The sequence below is a fragment of the Taudactylus pleione genome, unplaced genomic scaffold (assembly GCF_031769625.1).
Source record: "Taudactylus pleione unplaced genomic scaffold, aTauple2 ptg001017l, whole genome shotgun sequence".
Classification (NCBI taxonomy): domain Eukaryota; kingdom Metazoa; phylum Chordata; class Amphibia; order Anura; family Myobatrachidae; genus Taudactylus; species Taudactylus pleione.
Window position 1 is genome coordinate 1,907,039 of NW_028285418.1, and position 21,512 is coordinate 1,928,550.

At 47.4% G+C, this 21,512-nt stretch overlaps 1 protein-coding gene across 1 annotated transcript in view; it reads right to left on the reverse strand.

Annotated features, from left to right (window-relative positions):
• Positions 1–242: 242 nt before the first annotated feature.
• PLCL1 (phospholipase C like 1 (inactive)) overlaps positions 243–21,512 on the reverse strand; it is a 341,707-nt gene continuing 320,437 nt past the window's right edge. Inside the window, exon 6 of the mRNA XM_088461094.1 lies at positions 243–5,366. Within this exon, the coding sequence (XP_088317220.1) occupies positions 5,184–5,366 (183 nt within the window). The 3' untranslated portion in view covers positions 243–5,183. The remainder of the gene's footprint in view (positions 5,367–21,512) is intronic.

The window sequence follows — 21,512 nt, forward strand, 5'->3', positions numbered from 1 at the left end:
TGTTATGGGAGTGTCCATGCAAACGGCTGCATTCCCAGACGCACAGACGCAGAAGGGAGCACCGATCGGTGCACAGGCGCTCATTCTAACACACAAATGTACACAAGATATAGGCCATTTGCATAAACTCGTAGACAGGCGACCACCAATAGACGCTGCTGGATTCGCTTTTGCACGCGATTCAGAATGAGGCCCATCGTGGGAAAGCTTCCAAAGCCAGGACTCAGACACACAGGTTTTGTTTTTTATTTTTTTTTTATTTTGTTGAAAGGTTTATTTTCCAGTAATGTGCAAAATAAAATGTTAGTGTTTAATCATAAAACGAGAATACATTAACCCCGTCACTGCCCAAAAAAAAGGCTCGCGATCTGTCACCTGACCTTCACGAATATAAAGGGATTAACACGAAGATAAAAAATAAAAATTAAATTATTACTTCAGTCCAGAAAGTTAGCGCATTTTATATCTCTCTTCATCAAATACATTAAAAAGGAGCTTTTCAAAATAAAAAGCTGTGCTCTTCAATAAATAGATTTATTTCTAATCTTAAACTAGAGAACACACAGGGGCCCGTTCCCACTTCTGAAACCAGCGGAAAGGCCTTCGCCCCGAGTTCCCAGTAGTCCCTACTTCCACCAAGATGCTGTATGGTATAAGTATATTCCTCTATCACAGTGACGTCCAACTGGCGAATGCAGATGTCCTGGATGCTTCTGTGGCACTCGCCATTCTGGATTTTCTCCTAGTTAAGGCCCCCATACACGTGGCGATAAAGCAGGCGATCCGACTGATTGGTGCGATTTGCCTGCTATATCGCACCGTGTATGGCCCTGATGTCGGGGACCGAGCGCGCTTCCGTGAGGTCGTACATCGCACCCCCTGATCTTTCTGCAGGACCATAACATCAGGACCATGCGATGTGCGATCCCATGGATTGCTATGCGGGTGAGAGGCGGGAGCCGGCATATCGGGCTGTCGGCCACCCAATCGCACAGTGTGTGCGGACCACCCGATATGTCAGACGACGGATCCCCTGACGCATCGCACCGTGTATGGGGGCCTTTAAGCTCCATCGCTGTGTCCTAACATCATAAGGCTGAACTCACGGAAAGAGGACCATACAGCCCTTTGCTGGGAGGGGAACTTGCTTGAACTTCCATGACTATTAGTTACCGGCCCTTCCCTCTGGCTTCAAAACTGTGGAACGAGCACAAAAATACTACACTCAAGCATATGTACCGGAGAGACATGGGGTAAGTCTATCAGACGCGGGAGCTAGAGCTAGGCACAATTATCAATGTTTCTTCTGTTGGATGTCAGACTCCTTTACAGGTTAATTAGGAGCAGATTGATGTATGTTTTATGAAGATGACCGGATGTTCCACGAAGAGGCTTGGAAAACCTTACAGTGCCGTCTGTCCATACTGCCCAACTGTCCTAGTTTCTATTGGACAAGGTGGTATACGGTATGATGTGGTGAAGCCAAGTGGAAGCAAGGCTCGGTGGTTTGTGGGTGTTACTTTGTCACAACCTGGTTGGTGCTCAGTTTGTATCCTGGAATGTTGTGAGATATGTAAGTCAAAGCATTCTGCGTCATCCAGCACCGAAGAGCTACACCGACGAGAGAGCCATAGGCCGACTTCCTCTGTCAGCGCGCACCTACGCTTGCTACGTCACCGCAGTGCATTGGGCTTTAGCTGCCGCAGTTCTGACTGCAGGAATAGACATAATTGGTCTCTATAGCAAAGGCGATATCAGTACACACCGACACTTAGCCGGACGTGTCAGGAACTGTGGGCCTGATTCAGAGCCGGACACTCTGACCAGAGCGCTCGCTCTGAATCAGGACCCTCCTACCTAATATTGGAGCGGCCTCCTGGCCGCTCGCATAGCTGTGGGTGACTACCCACAGCTTATGCGAGCGGCCAAAAAGATGGTCGCGATGGTCAAGACCATCGCGACCATCGGGCTTGCGACGAGACCCTGCGGTAGGGTCTCGCTGCCGCAAGCCCAGGAGTGCTTTTGGCTCTATCAGAGCCAAAAGCATTCCCACTGACATCACTAGTGATGTCAGTGGGGCCGGCCACAGACGGTAGGCGTTCCCATGGGAACGCCTCCGTCTGGGCAGCAACGCCCCCGGCACGCCCACCAAAGGGGGCGTGCTGTCAATCAACATCGACAGCACGCCCCCTTTGGTGCGAGACCCATAGCGACGGCTTGGCCGTCGCTATTCGGGTCTCGCGCATGCGCACGACGGAGCTCCCTCCGTCGTGCGCATGCGCACTAGGGCACCATCGACCTGCTTGCGAGCGCTCAGCGCTCGCTCGCGAGTCAGAATCAGGCCCTGTGAACACTGCGCGGTGCGCACAACGGATGTCACCGGAATGTCTGATTAGCTTTTGGAGTGACAATTACTGTTAACTTCATTTTTCAAACACAGCCTGTAAACTGATTGGAGCTGATTGGCTGGTACTTTGGGGGTCTATTTACTAAGCCTTGGATGGAGATAAAAGGCCTGATTCAGTAAGAATCGCAACTGCGATTAGGCATGTAACCGGCCGATTGTTGTGTTCTGCGCATACATCGCATTGCGCGAACACTCCACTGCGATCGCGACTGCCTTGGCAGTGACTACACACACCAATCGCAGGGTGATTGAAAGGAAGTACCGTTTGGTGGGGGGGAGTGGTGGTCGGCGAAACGCAGGCGTGCCAGTGCGTTTGAACGCCGTTGCAGGGGCGTACATAGAACAGCCCTTGAAATGCCGTACGCAGCTTGGGCTGTCACTGCGTGCGATGAGGTAAGCGATTCCTGGGTAAGGTCAGAGCTTGTGCCAGTGTGTTGTGCCATGTTACCGATGGTTTTGCAGTCTTGCTAAGCATTACGGATGTGTGTAAGGTAAAGGGGGCGTCCTTATGTTAGGTTGTGACGGCATTGCAATTGCAATCATTAGCATATTTTCGCAGTGAGACTGCGTGCGTAATTGCAGCGGCGATTGCAGTTGCGATCCGAGCTGAATCAGGCCCAAAGTGAAGAAAGATAAAGTACCAACCAACCAGCTCCTAACTCAGTTTTCAAACAGCCTGTAACATGACAGTTAGGAGCTGATTGCCTGGTACTTTATCTGTGTTCACTTTACCTCCATCCAAGTCTTAGTAATTAGACCCCATTATCTCTTTCCAAGGTTTTAGTACATCTACCCCTTATACAGTAGTGATGATAGTCCAGCCTTTGCCCACGTCTCATGCAGTTGCTCCCCCATACCTGTACCTTATTGCCCCTGTTGTATTAGACAATTTTTCTTACTTCCCTCTACAATTCGTTTTTTGTAGTATTTGAGTATTTCTGATAATATATGTCCTAGAACTGCTGTTCAAATCCAGCCCCAAGAGCCAAAAGGAAGTTGACATTCAATTAAGCTTTCGGGGAAAAGGGATTGTTAGCGGTTCTCTAAAGGCAGACCATGGAAAAACAAAAGGTTTCTTCAGCGGTGCGTTCAACCTCTGTAAATAACGCCACCGCCATAGCGTGATCGCCACTTACTAAGCACAGATCATCAGAGTTTTTCTGCAACTATCACCTAACACATAGCGCCTGGTCCTGAGTCGCAACGCAAGGCCGATGTTCAGAGAAATATTCAATTTCTGTCAACTTTGCATGCGTCTAAGTCAGCGCAATCATCCAACGTGGTGTACGCACACAGGTGCAGTTGCGATGGAGACTCACGGTGTCCGAACTGTCTTGGAATAAGCTGGGTGTTCTTGAGTGTTGGCCATTCAGATGCAGAGAGAATCTCCGGCTTACGGGCGTGCTATGTGAGGGTCGCGGGTGTGTCACTGATGGGCTGACGCAAGTTTCAATGTTGCGACCGATGGCTTCTGCTTCGCCGATTATCGATGGCAACATTATTTCGGCAACATATCAAAAAAATCTTATGCTGAGGTGGGGGTGAGTGAATCCATGTCGGGAGGCATGACCTATCCATTCACCCCCACTTCGGCATAGGATTTTTTGATACATGTTGCCGAAAAAGCTTCTTGCTTCCCATAGATAATCAGTGAATCAGAAGCAGGGTGCGTTATATGCAGTGTTAGTACATGTGCCCCTAGATCTCCTGCCTGTCTTGCATATGCTATATTAAAGTGTCATCTACAAACTTTCTTTTGCTCTTTGGAATTAGCGGGACCGATGTATCAAACCTTGGAGAGAGACAAAGCACCAACCAATTAGTTTCTGTCATGTTACGGGCTGTGTTTGAAAAGTGACAGGAGCTGATTGGTTGGTACTTTATCTCAGCTATTTATACACATGTAGCCCGCCATACTGCACCGAAATAGTCACGTGGTTGCCATTTGTCACGGGCTACACTTGTACCTAAGCCATTGGAGAGCAGAAACATGTGTGTAAAGTGAAACATCACATGACCCAAGTAACATACAAATAAAAAGCACACGTCCGGCAGGTGTCTTCATTTGAGTTATGAAAAAAAAGTGAAATGTTAGAACGTTAGATTATTATTTAAAAGTGAAAATATGTAATAAATATACAACCAGCGGCTGTATATACCATGGTAGGAATGGTCCCTGCCATAAAATAACCAGTGTTAGAAAGCACGGTGGTCTGGACGCGCAGCAGCTCCTCCCGGCCGCCCGTCCATCCTTGTTACACCCTGCTCATTGGTGCGGTATTGTCTCTCCTTTGCCTTGAGGACAGTTTCTGGTGGAGAATCTGACAGTCATATAATAACTAAACTCTGCTATTCAATAACAACACATCTCGCAGGACCGCTTGCAAGGGGTATCACTCATACTGCAATTTAAAAAAGGCTTTTTGGACTTAAGCCGTAATCCAGAATTTAGGCCAATTTAATGAAAATAGACTTTTTACGCCATTATTACAATGGACGCCAAACGGCACAGTTTGGCATTTTCATTTGAAGATAAAATAAACCTTTGTAGTCAGTGGTAAATATCCATTCGCTTTTCGCGCAATTTGTCACTCCTCAACGGCAAACAATAGCTACAGGCATAATTTTGTCACACTGAATGCCGCCATCGACCTGGTCATATGTAGCGCACTGATTTTGGACGTTTTGACTAAAATCCAATGTATGTATTTATCCGATCACCCCGCGGATGACTAAGCAGCCCTGGTAGACCGGTGGCCATGGTAAGGTCTAAGCCTCACAAGCGACCATTCTCGTCGCCGGTATCCTTCTCTTCTATCGCCTCCAGGCCTCGTTTGGATTTCGCGTCGGCAGATGTGCTCGAGGCTTTGCCCAGACCGCTGGAAAGGCAGGCCTGCTGAATCTGCCGCATGTTCTCCATTGCCTCGTTTTTGGCGTTCTTCAGTAAATCACCCTGTCCCTGCAAATAAAGAGAAAATGTCTAAATAAAGCACAGCTTACAAACACCCCGATAACTAGGCTCCCTCATACACAAAGCAGCTGAATTCAAGTATAGGAGGTAAATTTAAGTAAAGTGAGAGTTTTAGAAGAGATATTGCCTATAGCACCCAATCAAATACTACTTAACATTTAACTAGCACCTTCCAGAAGATAATAGCTAGAATCTGATTGGTTGCTATGGGCAACATCTCTTCTAAAACTCACTTCTAAAAACTCTCACTTTAGTAAATTTACCCCTAGTACTTATATCAGTAATGGGCAACGTGTTGCATTTTAGGGTCCGAATGGCCCCCAAACCTTCAAAGGGCCGCACATTACCCTTAATCCCTTATAAATATTACAAATCATTTTAATAAAAGAGACCCTTATCTGTAATGACATATCAGCAGGCATTTTCAATAAGTGTTGTAGGCTATAACATGCAAAGCAGGAAGGAGCTGAGAGCCATTGGTGAAGGTTTGGGGGGCTACACGTGGCTTTATGGCTGCCAGATGACAAGGGGCCGCGTGTTGTCAATCACTGATTTATATTCTGGTTTCGCAGGACCTTCAAATAGCCGTCAAGATTCCTTTGGCTCATTGCAGACTTTGGGCCTGATTCAGAGCCGTTCGCTATTTGTGGTCGTTCGTTCAAAAACAAGGGGTGGCTATTCAAATGATCCGTTCGCAAATTGCAGTCTGTTCCCACCTCTAAGTCTGAACGAGCGAGCAAAACATACGCTCGTTTATTTGATAAAAACGCCCCCTGGGCACACGCACCATACGTCATGTCCGCTATTTATTAGATTAATCGAGTACATCGAACAGCGTATGAACTGCTCGCTATTCTTGTGGTTGGTGTTTTCAACCGCTATTTTGCGAGCAGTTCTGAGTTCAAAAAAACCAAGTGACGTGGTCAATGACGCTGCTGTATTAATTATGCACTCCCTTAAAACGCCCGTTTTGACCTTTAAGCACGCCTGCGTTCGGATCTCCACTCCCCGTTTTCAAGCACCTTCCCCTGTTACCACCCACATACGCCTCCTCCTGTCACTCAAAATAGCAGGCCCCCGCTATATTGCGTACCAACGATTTTCGGCCGCACTGACTGGTTCGCGCATGCGTACTAAAAACCGTACGCATGCGCAGATGTGCGAACATCGCTCGGAACGAGCGTACTGCCGCTAGCGAGTGGCTCTGAATGAGGGCCTTTGCACCTAACGCAATCTTGGTAAATTATAACAACTATTATTACAATATGTTATGCCTGACTTTGGAAAGAACGTGCTATTGCTGCTTTTAACCCATTCACTGGATATGATCTATGGGGGTCATTCAGACCCGCTCGCGAGCGGCAGTACGCTCGCAAGCGGGTCGATGTTCCCGACTGCGCAAGCGCGAGACCCGGGGAGCGTCGGGCTTTCCATCGCTCCGGGTCTCGCACCAAAGGGGGCGTGCTGTCGATGTTGATTGACAGCACGCCCCCTTTGGTGGGCGTGCCTGCCAGACGGAGGCGTTCCCATGGGAACGCCTACCGTTTGAAGCCGGCCCCACTGACATCACTAGTGATGTCAGTGGGAGTGATTTTGGCTCTGATAGAGCCAAAATCACTCCAGGGCTTGTGGCAGGGAGACCCTACCGCAGGGTCTCCGTCGCAAGTCCGATGGTCAAGACCATCGCGACCATCTTTTTGGCCGCTCGCATATGCTGTGGGTGGTCACCCACAGCTATACGAGAGGCCAGGAGGCCGCTCCATTTTCATGGAGGAGGGCCCTGATTCAGAGCGAGCGCTCTGGTCAGAGCGTTCAGCTCTGAATCAGGCCCAATGATTGCTAAGAGGTTGGTAAATACATGTGACCTCCGTTTGCATGAATGCGTGATGTGGTATCCTGACCTCCCATCACCTGCCCGGCGACAACGCTTATATAAATGACCCAGCTTAGCGGATGCTGGGTACACACCTCAATGATGTACCGAACAATCCGGCTCATCGCTGGGGAAAATATTGCTCAGCAGGTCAGACAAATCATCTGATCCGACTGTTCTGCACGCGGTTATTGGGCCTGGGGGCTGCATACTCACTGCGCAGTAATTGTACCCACCAGGCTATGAATCTGTCGTTCCCCCAGACGTACCTGGATCATAACACTTTACAACATAAATCACCGGCTCATATTACGTCTTCCATATTACAGTCTACACCCATCACTAGATAACAAGGTCTCTTGCCTCAGGAGCTAACACTTGTCAGATGTCAAATGAATTTACTTCTCCTGCTCTGGGGCCTCAGGTAGGAGCTTAGGTTCCCATGGGGTCATGCAGACCGGCCATCGCAGATGAGGGAATGACGCCAGGCCAGATATCCTGCCCCCCCGATGGCACCTCCGTTAGGTAACGAAGGTTGGCGCCACCCCACTGCCCCCACAAGGCAGCAGACTGTCAATCAATGGCAGCCTGTTGCCGCTCTGCGTGTGGACACGCAGGACCTGTACTGCACGTGCGTCGTACGGGACCAGCGAAGATCTCCGCAGGCGCCACACCCGTACTACGCATGTGCAGTACATATCGGGAATCTGCGTACACTGCTGAATAGGCCCCTCTGTCCCTTAAGCACAATCACCAATTCTAGACTGAATTGTACACTCGTACCTGCCGCCTGGAGGGGAGAATCAGCCGAGGTTTCACTACGGTTGATAAAGAAGGAACTATTATTTCCCGTAATACATAGCATTGCAGATAGTTAGCTGCTATGTCAGAGAGGAGTGTATAAAATCCCCCAGAATTACATTATTAACATGCATGGTATGGTTTTATTATAGTTCCCTCCGGGTGTATAACCAGATAAAAATCTTCTCTTCTACGGTAATGTGTCCCCCTCAGGGAGGACGCCCGGCTACAACAGCGCAGAAGTAACCGAGCATTGCGCGGCTTATAGAGACTGTGCACGCGCACTATGGGCCTGATTCAGAGCCGCTCGTAAGCGGCCGCTCGTTCATTCCGAGCGATGTTTGCCCAACTGCGCATGCGTACGGATCGTAATACGCATGCGCGAACCAGTCAGTGCGGCCGAAAATCGTTTGTTCGCTAAATAGTGAATGCCTGCTATTTTGAGTGACAGAATGAGGCGTATGTGGGTGGTAACAGGGGAAGGTGCTTGAAAATGGGTGGAGATCCGAACGCAGGCGTGCTTAAAGGTCAAAACGGGCGTTTTATGGGTGTGCATAATTAATACAGCAGCGTCATTGACCACGTCCCTGGGTTATTTCATAGTCAGAACTGCTCGCAAGATTGTGGTAGGAAAAACCAACCACAAGAATAGCGAGCAGTTCATACGCTGGTCGATGTACTCGATTAATCTAATAAATAGCGGACATGACGTAGGATGCGAGCGGCCAGGGGGCGTAGTTTTCAAAAAACGACCGCAAGTTTTGTTCGCTCGTTCAGACCTAGAGGCGTGAACAGACCGCAAAGAGCGAATGGTTCATTTGAATAGCCACCCCTTTTTTCTGAACGAGCGAGCGCAAATAGCGTCCGGCTCTGAATCAGGCCCTATGACCACAGGCGCAGAAATAGAGATAAGCGCTGATGCGGAACTCACAGAAACAAATCACCGATGCATTATATCTCCATATATACAGTATATAGGTGGAGTGAGCAGGCCGATAAAAGACAAATGTTTCTCAGAAAAATTATGCTGATCAATTCAGATGTTCTTCAGCCACATATATAAAAATGTGTTCATTAACATTTATATTATATATATATATATATATATGTGTGTCTTATATATATATATATATATAAAGAACCGTTATCTTGCGTTAAAAATGATAGTGCTGCACCTCTAAGAGGGTCCTCTGTTAGCCGACCCCACAAAACAATATAAAACCAATAATCTCAGAGGGCGCTAATACAGTATCAAATATATTATACTTCCCTTTGTGCACAATGTTTAGTCCATAACATCACAGTGTGAGCTGCCTTATTCTCTTGATACCATCAATCAACTCCAAAAGGATGAGCTGGATTACTTCCCGGGCATCTGTAATTACACCCACTCACCAAAGCAATTCCCCCAGAAAACTGCAACCGCACAGGAATTAGCTTTACGGACCTACAAAGTCGCAGATGAAGCACAACGGAACTTGGCGTGAGAAATAGCCGCGGCCTCTGCATCGCAGCACTACGTATACGGATCTCAGATACAGGTGTACATACGTGGCACACCCCTGAGGTCACTGTATTGTAGCCACGTCGCTTTCTCACTCCCAGTTGTTTTATTTAGGCCAATAAAACGCACATGTTGAGGGGAAAAGATGCCCGGCGCGGCTGAGTTGCAGGGACCTGGCGCACTGGGAAGGGCTACTTGGCGCGACTGAAACCACAGTGTATGCGGACACAGCTGTATGGCCTGATAATGAGTCGCATGCAGGTTCGCAACGGTGATGGTTTGGAAACAGAATGCTAATACAAATATGCGTATCTCTCTTAACATCGCTCCGCCACACTTTCTCCGTACGGGAACATAGCCATCATCATTAACATCGGTACTTACAGCTGCTCCACGTCTGGTGCAAATGATACGACTGTAATAGGCGCCCCACCGGCCTGCGTGGTGTAACTCTGGCTACACTTCCACGCCGCGGTTCGTCTCTTTGCGTCCGTACTCCCGGCTGCCGCCCTGAGACACCCACTTCATGGACTGTAGGAAACATCCAATGTGTGTCAGAACCGCCCGGAGATACAGAGACGCGTGTATGTTTGCTAAGGCACGCGCGCAGTTTTTGCTGGATGCGGCCACATTTGGACCTGCGTGCGACTCAGATTGAGGCCCGCAGAAATCACTGACCTGAAAGCACTTACAATAGGCGCTGGCGCCAGCGCACGGCGTTCCTAAAATGATGTTGACTGCAGCGATTCTTTTCCTGGACTAAACAAGGTTAGCTGCATAACAGATAGATGCTTTGTCTGAAAGTTACTGCCTGGTAAAACCACGTCACATCTATCATACAGATAATTGGTGACTGCGAGCCCTGTTCTGTCAGGCTCCATGGTTATAAATGTGCTTTATCTTGGCCAAGCAAACATTAACGAGGGCCCGTACTTCTGTTAATAAGAGCAATTACTCAAATAAAGCCCTAGGAACAGATGCTCTACTAAACACAACTGAATATAGTCTGGGTTATATACATAGGAGGTAAGCCTATAGCATATCAGGGAATGCTATGCCTTGTAAGGTTATCACGTAGAAAAGCATCGTCTCCTAAAGAATGATCTTCCCGTTAGAATAGATGCTATAGGAAGAGGAATCTGCACCTTGACTAAAACTCCTCTGCTAATGCAGAACTAAGCAAGGTTTCCGAGCTGTGGGCCTGATTTATTACGGTTCGATATTGCGATCGCAGCTCCGTAATCGCAAGTAGGTCTGCTGCGAAAATATGTTAATGAATGCTAGCGCAATGGCGTCGCACTACCAGCATAGAGACGCCCACTACCGCTATCTCACATCCGTAATACCTTGCAGTCCTGCGTACACATTGAAAGCATTGAGTACCATCGACGCCTCACGCACAGTTACAGCAGCCCTGACCTTACTCAGAAATTGCTAACTTTGTTGCACAAAGTAAGTACTCAAGTTGCGTATGCCGTAGCAATGGCTAATTTAGGCTCGCCCATGTAACAGCGTTCAAACTGACAGGCACGCCAGCGTTTCTCCAACCACTCCCCCCATCACCACCCCCTAACGATGACTGCCTGTCACTCACTCTGCGATGGCTTAAAATGCTCTGCGTAATCACAGTGTGATCGCAGTGTAGCCTTCGTGCACGTGTACTGCAAAGCATACGCATGCGCTGTACGTATTAAGTCGCCCAACTGTGTGCGCTGTTGCGATACGTAATGCGTTCAGCCCCGTGTGAGGTTCTTAATATTGCTGGAAAGGTGATTTATTCTGAGAAGGGCCTAGCTTAGCACAAGGATATTGCATGGGGTCCAGCGAAGTACAGTTTCAACATTATGCGGCATCCAGCTGCTGTGGAACTACACAACCCAGCATGCCCTGCCATAGTTTTCCTATTAAGGCATGCCAAAACTGTGGCAGGGCATGCTGGTATGTGTAGTTCTACAGCAGCTGGAGGGCAAAATGTTGAATACCCCTGCACCTAAGCCCTACGTGCCAACCTTTGTTGAGAGGCCTCCAAGAGATCAATTGAGGGTGGTAGTCCAGGATCCCACTCCCATGACGGTTTGCCAGAATTCACGGTATTACGACTCAATGGAGTGGCTACAATCTCGCGATTCATAGGGAGTCACCACGTCCCTTGCCCGGCCCACTTCACTTCAAATATGGGTAGCACGCGAGAAGGCTGGGAGCCAGGGGAAATCTCCCAAATTCTGAAGCCTCCTGGAAATTACGGAGAGAGTGGGCAACTGTGCTCTAAGGCAGAGGTTCCCAAACTCAAGGCACCCTACAGTCCAGGTTTTAAGGATAGGATAAAACTCGTTTAAAGGACCTGTTCATGTTATTACACTTAAGTCTCTCTTTCCTTGATTAAACTATAAAATGAACTTGCTATTGAGATTAAGAGTAATAGCTACAGGACCACCAAAATGCGTACCCAATCTGTATCAGGTTGTCTATCAATGCTCTAAGTAGGCTTGCCACCTCTTCCCATTATACACAGATTCTCTAGCTGGCTGACTTGCCCAAAAAGGAGAGCTAACAGAGAAATGATGGGGTATTATAAAATGATTTGCATCATCATGACATTGCCCGTCACCTTGCAAGGCTGCGATTCTCAGTGGGTGGGGGGCATGAGCATAATGAGAAGATTACCAGCAAAGCACCACGCCACCACCCAAGGTTGGTCAGTCTCCTAGCAGCTATCTGAAAAGTGATTTTGCTCAGATAAGTGCACAGCTTGCCACAAGGAAGTAGGGATGGCCATAGAGAAAGTTGGCAATATTTTTGTTTCCTCTTCCTTGGCACTGGCCATTGGAGCAAGGATGGTCATCAATGGGTGTAGACGGTTTCATGCCATTGAGGTTATCCATCATTGGTGACCATTGATGGTTAACCCACCAATGGCCATCCAAACGAAGAAGTAAAAAACCAAAGTACATGCCAATTTTCTTCTATCTTAGAGGTATGGTTAACTATAAGGTTGTGACTTATTTTTCTTCTCAGGACCAGCTTTTGAGCATTGCCTCTGCACACGGCTCTGTGCCCAATGCCCGTCTCTAGACCATTTTGTTTACAAAAAAATATAAATGACGGGAATGTAAATGAAAATCACTTTGTGGCACTAGCCACAGGACTAAAACCAAGTGAGTGGACTAGCCAAGGGGGACCTATTATGGAGATAAAAGGGGATAGAGAAGGGTTATTATGTGAATTGAAGAAGCCCCTAGGAACAGCGAATAGCATACACAAATCTTTACATTTCCCCGGGTCCTACAGTTTTAGGTTGGCTCCTAGATTCTAAAATATGCATTGAGCCCTGCTTCATGATGTGTGTGGGATGATATACAATCGGGAAACCGGCTGCCTTAATAGCGACAGCCGGCTTCCTGACTGTCATATCCCAGCGAGGGTGTAATACCGGGCGTCTATATCTAGACGCCTGTCATTTCCCCGACGCTGGGAGATGGCGGACAGCCGCGGGGGGGGGGGGGGGGGGTTAGTGTTAGGCTAGGGGGTGGGAGGGTTAGGCACTTAGAGGGGGGATTAGGGTTAGGCACTTGGGGGGGAGGTTAGGGTTCGGCACCCCTATGGAGGGTTAGGGTTAAGTTAGTTTATACTTACCTTAGCGACGATCGGGATTTCCAGCGCTGTCGGGCTTCCGCTGCCAGGAACTCTACTTTTGTCGGCCAGGCGCTGCCTGGAATCGAACCGATTCCGTGTGGGATAACAGGTATTTGATTTAAACATTCTTTGTTATGTTTCTTTATTCCGAGTTTAGAGGAAAACAACATTTAATGGAGTCAAGTAAGCCTGAGACATTATACATTGAAAACTTCCTAATGTTACCAACTTATTCACAAAGAAGCTACCGTAGTTATTTTGTTAACATTATTATTTTTTTTTTTTTTGAAAGAGTGAAAATGGGGTGGGGGGGAAGGGGATTGTATAGACACTAATAAGGGGGTAATCAACGAGAAAGTGAGAGTAACAAAGTGTAAAAGGGACAAGTGTAATAACCAAGAAGAGAGTCATTAATGACACCAATGTAGCTCAGTTCATCACAGAAGAACAGGACGGTAGTTGCAATTAAATTGAACAGCCCCCACAGACCGTATGAAATGACCGGGAGGAGTTCTTCACGTACAACATATTCTATTTATTACTGGTGACAGAAAAGAAGGGGATTGCCAACGGACAGATGATTTGCCATTAAAAGTTAGATGGCAACGTACTGAGAGGACTGAGAAGGAGAACAACAACTATTTGGGGGAAAGTGTCAGGCCAGCTCATTTAAGCTGTAACTTGCCCGTCCTAAATTTTGACTGCGACAGCAGCAGGCTTAGGTCCGTGCCCTGTGGCATGGCTACAGCCGATCTATGCCTGCTGGTTGTGCAGTTACTCACTGGGCAACAGATGGGCACCAAGCTCTGCTCTCGCCAATGGCCACTGGTTGGTGTTGCCTTGAAGTTAATATTTAAAAAAAAATAATAATTCAATGTAAAATGCTCTTGAAGGTCTAGCAAAATAAAAAAACTGGAATATCTAAACCTGTGTTGTTTCCTCTTTGCTTGGCACGCTCCTCAGTTTTCCCACAACGAAATTGGGCAAATGTCACTTTAGCACACCGTCAGAGCTGCTCACAGGGGAAAACTCATGTGATAACAAGATCAGCTCCACCGCAAACAAACATGCAGCATTTTGAAATTAGCAACGAAAGAAAGAATAGTGGAGTACCAGAAACAAGACAAACATACATTAGATATGTTGCATATGACCAGGTAACGAATGGGAGTGGCTGGGTTCTAAAGGGGGTGTGGCCAATTAACAACGAAGGCTAGGTTGACCCATACCACTCACAGGTGGCCCTCCTACCACCTCTTCACTGCTGCATTCACCAGTGGCAGGTGCGTGGCGTGGCGTGGCACCGCTGCTCTGCCCTGCAAAAGCATTGAAAGAGAATACCTCCCCATGACACAGCTATCAGGACAATCCAGCTCTGATCGTGACAGCGTTCAATAGCTGCTTTCCCACTAGATTGTGATCGGTACGATTTACCACCGGCCGAATTAACGGACAGTTCACAAGTTATAGTGCTCAATTAGTAATCGTGCAATTTCCAGTTAATTTGCATTATAATTTGTGAACCATCTGTTAATTCTGTTTCCAGGAGATGAGAGACTGATCAGCTATACACCCATGGCTATTTAGGGGCTTAATTAACCCATGTCTTTACAAGACTGTTGGAGTGCTGGACTCTTAATTAATAATTGAGGTTCTAGACTTTACACAAGCTATCCCACACGCGATTGTTTCCTTTTTAAATGAATTAATGTATTAGTTTTAGGCTACTGTATGCTATTTATATCTGGAAGTCATGAAAATGATTGCTATGTAACTTTTGGATTATCAAAACTGCTACACAGAACTTATGATATAATTTGTCACTATATACTGTATGCATATGTTTTTAATCTCAATTAAGTGTTTATTTTATCCTTCTATTATTTAATCAATTATTTATTAAGTAATCTATAGTTCTGACTGAGACACACCGACGCAGTAAAGATTTGTTTTTGTGTATCGTTGTGAGGTTGATATACCTCTTCCTTTACAGCAGCAGGGCGCCTTCAACTTATCAACTGCACAACGATCTAGTGTTTCACAAATACTGTACATTTAGGAAAATAAAACACTGTATAGTGAGACAGAGAGAGGGGTATATACATGCAACATTGGAGAAAGTAACACAAGGTGGGAAAGGCACTGATGAGACAAACATATACGGTGTTAGTGGTGGGGGGCAAGTTGGTGTTGGGCTGGGGAACAAATTTCAATCAAAGACATGTGCCGCTCATCTAGGAGGAACTGGGGGAAGGTTCCATGGTGATTAAAATGTCTGTGGGCTGCCTTCTTTATGGAAATAAGCAGCAGGTAATGCGGTGGAAAGGGGAGCCCTGGCCTAATATGTTCTGAAAAAAATGACATGTAAGTATAATAACCTAGATGTAAGAAGTTACAAACGGGTGCTTCCTAGATCAACCCTATGAAACTACATATTTCTTCACATAAGAGAAATACTGAAATGGCAAAAGAAATCACAAGTTATACAAATGAACAGTACTGATATGTAAATATGAAAACATAAAATAAAACCTGTACAATATACCTCTATGCATATAAATAGCCATGAAGAAAATTATGATATGGTAGCGCAGACTTCACTTCTATTAAGACACCGCTGTTAGACAAGTATGTATATACCATGTAATGTATGTATAGTAGAAAAAAGTGTGGAAAAGATTCGCATCACAGGTGTTAGGCTTCTGCTGTCCCCTGTGTGTCCTATAAACAGTGCACGGGGGACGAGAGTGCCAGTTGCACAAGTACAAACAAATGTGAAAGGTTTAGCCTGCATCTGCTTTCAGGCAGGGCATGGTATACTGGGCCTCATTCAGACCAACTCGCTAGATGCGTATGCAATTTTGGGAAGGAGGCGATCTCATGGCAAGGCATTAGCGCGCCCACTATGTCTTGGCGTGCAATCGCTCTGTGTATGCAGACGCCCACCAGCCTGTCTTAAGACGCCCACTTGCGCACGTCATCTCCAGGAAGTGTATGCAACCATCAGTACCATCGGAAGCGAACGGTGCGCTTGTGGTTGACCATACACGACCGCAAGCACTGCGAGCACATCAGTATAAAATTCAGCCAGGTGACGTGTACTATGACGCTACATCTTAATTACGCATGACTCTGAAACGGCGTTGAGACGCTCAGGCAAGCCTGCGTTCGCACCTCCACTCCCTCGTTTTCACAGACCAACACGTGTCACCACCCACGAACGGCTTCTGCTGTCACTCACTCGGCTGAGCAGTATATGCGCAGCGAGCGAATGCTTCTCGATCGCTCGGAATGGTTTGCACACACACGCACTGCGATGCATACGCAGAATGCAAAATTCGGCTGGCTGCGTGCGAATGCTTCCTGACGAGCGGGTCTGAATCGAGCCCACTGTACCTAAATCGGAAGGTGCCCTGTTCAGCTGATGAGAGTACAGCAAATAGAAAAGAAGACAGATACCTAAGGTGTCTAAGGAGGTCAATATAGTGGATTCGAAGTACAGTGGGAATCCCAGACGGTGCACTACGGGGTTCCCTATGCATCTGATGCACGTTTTGCGCAACTGGCTAGGTCATAGAGTCATGACGCTCCCATAAGATAAAACTGTTCTGTGCGATCGCATGGTAGTTGCCGCCCAGAAATGCATATTCAGTCTAAAGCGTGATCTGTTGGCGGACGGATCAATTCATCCATACTTTCTATCTCCGATTTTACGCAAGGTATAGCCCATGCGCATTTGCCAGTTAGTACAAGTTCGCTCTTGGACTTGAATCTAACACAGAATCACATATAAAGGCTCGGGCACAGTGCCAGTCTTTGGATCTCCTGTGCCGACGCCATCTTTCTGAATATATCACCAAAAAATGACTGCCAGCAGCAGGTATAATGATGGGGGACCTAGAGTGGGTGTATAGTGGGTACAAGGTGTGCAGCACGGGGCCCCCCTTGACCCACAATCCTTGGTGCACCGCACACCCTGCACCCATTATAGACAAGCAACTTAGTATCTGATGATATCCTTTACAAGTGCCCGTAATAAGAAATCTGTGAGAGTGCGCTGACCATCAGCTGAATGTTACACTGGTGCCCAGGAATTCATTTACAGGACTCAGGGACATCATGAATCTGTACGTGCGCAAGTAACATCCAGAGACATTGCTGAGGAGCTTGAAATTCCAAAGGAGTTCACGTAAGTCCACCTATGGAGAATGTTCCCATACCAAGCACAGGATAATCCTTCAGCTGATACAGATAGAAAAGCAGCTTTTAAACCTTCAGATTTTTCTTGCTGTGGCTGGTGCAACTCTCACAGAACACAGAAGAGCCTGAACTTACTCCAGGCCCATGTACCACGTCCTGACTTTCCTTATGGCAACACTGCATGCAAAACGGAAACATGATATTCTGACGTTGCGTCTTCAATGTCGGCAAGTACGGACTGAGGATGGAGCGTCAGAAGTAGATGCATTTGAACGTTTGCGATGCATTAACTACGCTCACATCAGGTGTACAGCCATGCAATCGTTTAGCAAAAGATGCATTATCCAAATTCTGAGGAGTCATAGGGGTATATTTACTGAAGTGTGGGTTTTTAAATGCGGAGATGTTGCCCATAGCAACCAATCATATTCTAGCTATTATCTTCTAGAAGGCGCTAGATAAATGTTAAGTAGAATTTGATTGGTTGCTAAGGGCAACATCTCCACTTCTAAAAACCTGCAGTCTAAGTGAGGCACACGCAAATAGCGGCACTGCACTCCGGGTGCAACTACCCAGCTCCTGGAAAAACTCTTACATATATATATTTTTTACAAAGAAAACAACAAAACCTAATCCAAATATACCTCTGCTCCACCATGATATAAGAACGTTCTGGTAGTCTGGCTATTTTGCCTGCGAAGAATGGGACCTCTAAATTTGATCAATACAAACTGTTTGACGAATTGATTGAAAAGTGTTGAGGCTGCCTCTGTGTATCTGTCCTATAGGTAGACGTGGCAATGTTATGCTGGTTATAGTGAAGCTCATACATCGATGTGTCTGAACCTGCGGTTGGACTGCCATAGTCTTCTTTGTTTGGTCACAGCGAGTGGAAGATCTTCGTACGTTTCGTCATAGCGGATGAGGAAGACGTGTCTGTGAAATGACGTCAGAGATGTGTGATTGAATTTTGTGTTACACTTGGAAAAAGCAGAAATGAAACTCATGAAATGTTACGGCACGCGTACGGTGGAGATACAATTAGCCGCGCTGCAGTATGTCGGTGGTGGAAGCACTTCAAAGAGGGTAATACGCGAGTGACTGATGAAGCACGTTCTGGGAGACCATCCACCACGGTTACAGGTGTCAGCATTGCCAAAGCTGCGCAGATGTGGCAAAATGACAGAAGGTTAATTTTACAAGAACTTTCGGCTTCACTTGGCATCGCATTCCAACGGGTTCAGCATATTGTGACAAAGGAACTGAAAATGCATGGCGTGTGTGCCAGTTGGGTACCCAGAAATCTCACAGAAGAGCAGATGCGATGACGAGTTGAATCGTCCAAGACCACTGTTCGAATGTCGGAGAGGATACCCGATTTCCTGACATCGATTGTGACGTGTCACGAATCATGGGTTCTTCATTATGATCCGGAATCCAAACAACAGTCTAGTGTATGGAAACACGCAAAATCGCCTCTGCCCCAAAAATTCTGTGTGATTCCTTCAGCGTGTAAAGTCATTCTTCTGCTGTTCTTTGATGCACACGGTGTGATCCTACAGCACTGGTTTCCCCATGGACAATTAATGGCGACTACTGTGCCAACGTCCTGACAACTCATTTGCGGGGAGCCATGAGGAAGAAAATACCACATTTGCTGAAGAAACTGTGTTTTTTGCTCCAAGACAATGCCCGACCACATGTTGCTGCTGTTGCATTGAAAGCACTGACTGAAATGAATGGGACAGCGCTGGAATACCCTCCGTATAGCCCGGACTTAGCGCCCTGTGATTTCTGGGCATTGCCAACCCTGAAAAAAACAACTGTGCGGGAAGAAGTTCTCAACAGATGATGCAGTGAAAAATGCCACAGCTACAACGCTAACAGTGATGTCACAAAACAGCCTGAATCGTTGAAACGCTGCAAAAACTGTATTGAATGTGAAGGACGCTACTTTGAAAAAGAAAAATGTTCAGTTCCTGTGGAGTCATCTGATTCTGAATAAAAAAAATCAGTCTCATTACTTTCCAATCAGCCCTCGTAGTTAAAAATAAAAGCTTGAAAACATGTTTAAAAATAGCACATGCTGCGTCTTTAAGGAATTCTCCCAGCTCAATGTTAAAGTTTATCTGAACTGCACGGTCCAATTAGTGGAGCCGCAAGGTAACTGCAGGCGGATACAGTATATTCCGGGGTTCCGTTGTTGTTGTTGAGCACAAGCAAAAGCTGATGCTGGGTGCAACGGAGCCAAGAGCAAGAGAGCTTACAGCACTCTGTAGGTCCTGCAAGGTAACCCTGTCCTACGTCTGGTCTTGCTAACACTTCTAACCAGCCAAATAAGATGGTGACCTGAAAAACTGCTTCAGCGTGCATCCCCCTGGGTTCCGCTCTGGAGAGAAGCAGCACAGATAAAGCAACAGTGAGAATCCCATTGATCTGCATAGTTGCACTCAACTTCACAGATGTATGTATGCAATAAACCAGGTCTTCGATAAATTTTTTAAAAATCTAGTAGCCAGCTTAAAAATATAGGAGTCCCAAACCAAAAGCTTTTACACTACCCAACATGCTTGAGGTGGCCCACCAATTTGCCTTTTACCGGGGCCTAACGCCCAGGTCACTCACACCTATTTTGGGGGGTAGATACCTTATATTGGGCCTAATGCCCCCTATGTAGCCCGGGCCTTGTTCCCGCCTATATGCACACAGGCCTATTGCCTGATTTACCCCACAGGCCTAGTGCCCAACAACCGTGGTGGTCTAGGAAGGGGTTAATAGTAGGCCTCACAGAGGGCCTATCTGCTACGGTGGAAGAGGCTGCGGGGGGGGAACTTCGTTAGCTCTTTCACTTTCCACCCCCGCAGTCCTCTCCGGTCCTCAGCTGCATTTTTCCTGACCAGCGGCGCCGCCTCTTTTCTTCTTTCAGCCGGCGCCTCCTGTCTTCTGTCTTGCTCACAGCGTCTTCTGGCCTCTCCCGCGGCCACCGGAACGCTTCTCTCTTCTTTGGGAGGTCTGGTCTCTGCTCTTTCCCACTCAGCGGCGTCTAGTACAAGATGCCGCGAGTGGGCGGGGCTATGGCGCGGCGAGCCGTGATTAGCTCATCGCGTCTGCCTCCTATTGGCTGCTGGACCACGAGTCGTGTTCGGCTCGCGGCGAGAGCCAAACACCTGCTGCTGTATCAAGGCTACCGGGTGACGGGCTACAGTAAGCCCGCACCCTGAGCCAAGTCCTGCCCACCGCCACTTTACCGCTGGTGGAAGGGACCAGGCGGTCCCTTCACCAGATACCAGCCACTTCTGCTTACCCGGAGCTGGGAGCAGAAACAGCATCCCAGCGCCGGCCAGGGATGTGTCCCACAAGGGACACATCTCTTTTGCCTGCCCCTGCAGCTGTGCAGATGCTGGGATCAGCCACTTGATCCCAGCATGGCTTTGCAAAATCCAGACGCCAGGTCTGAAAACTTGGTCGCCGTGGCGACCTGGCAACTGGGATTTGTCGAGCCCTGCAATAAACTGTAGGTAAGCAACAGGGTGTGAGGCCAGACATTGAATTACCTGGAATGAACTCTGAGAACAAGACTTAATGTGGCTTTTGCTCTTAGTAGCCTTCTTTCACTGCACGAGGTGCTAACTAGTACTTTGTTGCCCCCAGGACTATTCCAGAACCAACCCTAGCGCTAAATATATAGGCCACTCTGATCAACATGTACAGTACTGTGGAAGAGAAATGCAGATACTCGCATAGGCTCAGTATAAGGTCTGTGCAGAAGCCTCCCAGGAGTGGTCAAAGTCAAAACCAGAGGTCAGTTTTCTGCAGAGTTGTGGGTCCAAAGCAAGGGTCAGGACAGGCAGTGTTTCAGTTACAAAGTAAGGGTCAGGACAGGCAGCGCTTCAGCTGCAAAGCAAGGGTCAGGACAGGTAGTGTTTCAGTTACAAAGTCAGGGTCAGGACAGGCAGCGCTTCAACTGCAAAGCAAGGGTCAGGACAGGCAGTGTTTCAGTTACAAAGTAAGGGTCAGGACAGGCAGCGCTTCAGCTGCAAAGCAAGGGTCAGGACAGGTAGTGTTTCAGTTACAAAGTCAGGGTCAGGACAGGCAGCGCTTCAGCTGCAAAGCAAGGGTCAGG